A 4,470-nucleotide genomic window follows, 5' to 3' on the forward strand; every position below is an offset into this window, starting at 1 on the left:
AAATAGAATGAGTGGGTATACCAGGTAGAATGAACACTGCTACCACGTGAGAGGACTGGGTTCAAGCCTCTACTAGCCTCAGCTGCAGTGGGGAAGCTTGGGAAGCAGTGGAGCAGAGCTGCTCTTTCTTTTTACACCCACCAACCTTCTCTCTCTCTCTCTCTCTCTCTATTTCTTCCTCTTTATAAGAAAAGGAGGCAAACGCTAGTAGTAGTAGTATAAGAAAAGGAAAGAAAAAAAGAAAAGGCTATTGAGAGTGAGGGAGTTGTTGTACAGGCACTGATGAATGTTTTACGCTTGACAGTAAATACGATTTGTACATGCAGAACATTTCTCAGTTTTCCACATAACAATACAACCCCCACTAGGTCCTCTGTCATCCTTTTCCAGGACCTGTACTCTCCCCCCCAACCCACCCCAGTCTTTTACTTTGGTTCAATAAAGACATATTTTTAATTAATTAGTTATTACTTTAAAATTAATTTTTATTTGATAGGACAGAGAGAAATTGAGAAGGAAGGGGAGAGAGAGGGACCTGCAGCTCTACTTCACTGTTTGTGAATCTTCCCTCCACAGATGGGGACAGAGGGCTTGAACTTGCACATGTTAACATGTGTGCTTAACAGGATGAACCACTGTCATCTATTTGGAGAAAAGAGATTTAATAAACAATAAGTATATCAGATATAAAGCTGGTGAAAATTAGAGCAGTAGAGGATCAAATATTTTATTATACTTTATCATTCTATTAAGAGGCTTGGAAAGGAACCAAAAGTTATTAACAATTATGTTGGTCAAGGACCGATTTTGATGTTTAACATAAAAGAGTTTTACTGGGCTCAGGTGGTAGCGCAGCAGGTTAAGCACATATGGCGTGAAGCACAAGGACCGGTATAAAGATCCCTGTTCAAGCCCCCAGCTCCCCACCTGTAGGGGGGTTGCTACTTAAGTGGTGAAGCAGGTCTGCATGTGTCTATCTTTCTCTCCCCCTCTCTGTCTTCCCCTCCTATCTCAATTTCTCTCTGTCCTATCCAACAACAATGACAGTAATAACAACAACAATAAAGAACAAAGGCAACAAAAGGGAAAAAATAGCCTCCAGGAGCAGTGGATTCGTAGGGCAGGCACCGAGCCCCAGCGATAACCCTGGAGGAAAAAAAAAAAAGAGTTCTACGAACTTTTATATATAAAAAAATGTATCTACAAACCATTCTCTGAATTGTATGACATTAGCAGACCTAATTCACCTGTGAGGAAGCTGGGTTACAATAATTAAAGCAATTTACCCAGTGATTCAACTAGGAAGAGTGGAACAAAGCACATGGAAAGTTAGTGAAATTTGGTTAAGATATAAAACTGTTTCTTGATGCAGGATCACAATGATATGTAGTCAACTCTTACTGACCTTATTAAATTACCACCGTGTGTGAATGAACAAACCACAAGGTGTTCAGATGTTCTCTCACCCTCAACCAAAATTTAAGCATCAAGTCATATGAAGTTCTTCTAATTGCAGTAAGGAGGGACCAAATAATCTCACAAGTAATATAGGAAATAGTGGTTGTTCTTTACTTAACATGTAATTTCTCCAGCCTGACATTTTACCATAATCAGGTGAATGATTTATTGTTTAAATTAAATATTTTATCATCCAGAAATAATTACATTTATAAGATAAAAATTTCAGGTAGAAATGGAGGCTTAACTTTATTTGCATTTTATCCCTTCTTTGAGGAATCAAGTGATCTCTTTTCACCCTGATGATTTTATGACTTATTGATGCTCTTTGTGGGAGATTGATTGTACTCACGTTGTCTTGCAGCTAGAAGGACACATACGTAACCAAACATGAATCCAAAATCAAGTATCTCTAATTTGGAGAAACTAAGATGGAATACTTAGATAAGTCCTAGGATCTTTAATGTATCTTACTTGACAACAAGTGTGTGTGTGTGTGTGTGTGTGTGTGTGTGTGTGTGTGTGTAGAACATCAGAAGGATGTTTACTTTTGCTGAGGAAATGTGTCTTAATTCAGGTATTTCTCCCATGTCCTTTTCACAGCTGCCTTCACATCTTTGTTTTTTAGACTGTAGATGAGGGGATTCAGCATGGGGGTGATTGTACTGTACTGTAAGGAAGAGAGCATATCTAGGGAGGAACCAGAAGTGGGCATAAAGTAGCGAACAATACCTGAGCCAAAGAACAGGATCACTGCAATGAGGTGGGAGGAGCAGGTGGTAAAAGCCTTCCCACTCCTGGAGCTGATGCTCAGGATGGTGTAGATAATCCGGGCGTAAGAGAAGAAGACTGGGAGGAAGGTTCCAAACCCATGCAGGATGATGACGCAGACCAAGATGTCGATGTGGATGGAGATGTCAGAGCAGGACAGAGGGAGGAGAGAGGGCAGCTCACAGGTGTAGTGGCGTATGGTTCGGGCACCACAGAAGTCCAGGTTAACACCCAAGAGCACAATGACAATTGAGTTGAGAGAGGCCAGGGTCCAAGACAGTAACACCAGCCTCACACACAGCTGGCTGCTCATCATCTGGCCATAGAGCAGAGGATGGCAGATGGCGGCGTAGCGGTCGTAGGCCATCACGGAGAGCAGACAGGCCTCAGTCCCAGCGGTGATATACACAAAGAAGACCTGAGCCAGACAGCCCTCAACAGAGATGGTTTTCTTCTCAGACAAGAGGTCCTTGAGTAGCTTGGGCAGAGTGACACAGGAGAAGCAGAGGTCCAGGAATGACAGGTTACTCAAGAAGAAGTACATGGGCGTGTGGAGGTGGGAATCAGCCCTGATGACCAGCAGCATCGTCAGGTTCCCCATCACGGTCATGACGTAAATGCCCAGGAAGAGCACAAAGAGCAGGGTCTCGACGAGGGGGTCATCAGACAGTCCGATGAGGATGAACTCTGTGACGGTGCTGTGGTTCCTCATGGCCAGTTGTAGAGGTGATGTTCCTGAGAAAGCACAGAACAGAGGCGATATGGTCTATGCTTTTTCTATCTCCTTTGGGTCTTCACACCTGCCACCCTTTCCTACTCTTCCTGAATTCTGCCAAGAACTCTAAAAACAGCCCTCAGAATGAGTTAATAGCCCTGTTTAATAATAGCCCTGTTTCAGCAATTATTGATCTTGAGTCATAGGCATCACATATTTTAGAGACTCCTAATCCTGTTACATAGGCATTTAACTGGAAAAAATAAGTGTATCTGACTCATCTCCATAGTAATTACATTTTACTTCCAAATGGACTCTTCTTCCATTATAGAAATACTTAAAATTACGTAAGAGCCATCATGACAAGCATATGGTGCTGTTCAAAACCACTTCTCTCTTTACTTTTTTTTTTTTTAAAGATTTTATTTATTTATTAATGAGAAACATAGGAGAATAGAGTAAGAACCAGGAATCACCCTGGTACATATGCTGCCAGGGATTGAACTCAGGATCTCATGCTTGAGAGTCCAATGCTTTATCCACTGTGCCACCTCCTGGACCACTCTCTTTACTTTTTATTTGTGTTTCCTGCACAATCACCCAGTAGCTTGTAACTTCTGAAGAACACATTAGCTTTTAATAATGATTAAAAAATTATTATTATTTTTTAAAATTTATTTTCCCTTTTGTTGTCCTTGTTTTTTACTGTTGTTATAGTTATTATTGTTATTGTTATTGATGTCTTTGTTGTTAGATAGGACAGAGAGAAATGAGTGAGGAGAGGAAGACAGAGAGGGGAGAGAAAGAGACACCTGCAGACCTGCTTCACCTCTTGTGAAGCAACTCCCCTGCAGGTGGGGAGTTGGGTGGGGGGTGGGGCTCGAACCAGGACTGTCTTACTTGATTCTCATAGCAGTTCTATGATATGCTCCTGTTAGATAATCCACTATAGTCATAAAAGGTTAAGCCTGGACAATGTGGGAAATATTCACTTAGAGACACTTGTGGGATATTCGTTTAGATCTAATGATGTTGAAGAAGAATCAGCTGGACAAACTCAAAATCCTTCATGGGTGGATTCATGAATACCATTGAAGTCAAGCTTTACAGGAAATCTGCACAAGCAAAATAAAATATTAAACGGAACTCATTACTGGCAAGTCTTTGACATTTTCATATTTATCCCTGATTTGGATGTTTTCAATCTACCTCAAAAATTGCTTCTGGTTTCCCACTTTCATTCACAGGGTGATCTGAGCACTTTATCCATGACAAGCTCAGTATCTCCCAGGAAGTGTGCACATTTCTGAACCATCTCGTATTTCTTGGATTTCTGGGAAATCCTTCTATCTCTCCTTCCCTAACATTCACATTTTGTGCACATGAAGACAGTAACTAACTGATTTGCAAAGCAGCACAGAGAAAAAACCCAGCTCCCTTCCTAGCTCAATGTATACTTTAAGCTGATGGAAAGGATTTTTGACTATCAAGTCAAATATCCATGCAATTCATTCTACGTAAACATC

At 41.1% G+C, this 4,470-nt stretch overlaps 1 protein-coding gene across 1 annotated transcript; it reads right to left on the reverse strand.

The window, feature by feature from the left end:
* Positions 1 to 2,026: 2,026 nt before the first annotated feature.
* LOC103107474 (olfactory receptor 8S1-like) lies at positions 2,027 to 2,941 on the reverse strand. Its single transcript, XM_007516272.1, has one exon. It carries the CDS (start codon positions 2,939 to 2,941, stop codon positions 2,027 to 2,029), a length of 915 nt encoding a protein of 304 aa, XP_007516334.1.
* Positions 2,942 to 4,470: the final 1,529 nt, after the last annotated feature.

The sequence above is a fragment of the Erinaceus europaeus genome, chromosome 7, assembly GCF_950295315.1.
Source record: "Erinaceus europaeus chromosome 7, mEriEur2.1, whole genome shotgun sequence".
In the NCBI taxonomy this organism is placed as follows: Eukaryota; Metazoa; Chordata; class Mammalia; order Eulipotyphla; family Erinaceidae; genus Erinaceus; species Erinaceus europaeus.

Coding starts and splice junctions, on each gene's coding strand:
- LOC103107474 (XM_007516272.1), bottom strand. CDS start 2,941: ATGAGGAACCACAGCACCGTCACAGAGTTCATCCTCATCGGACTGTCT.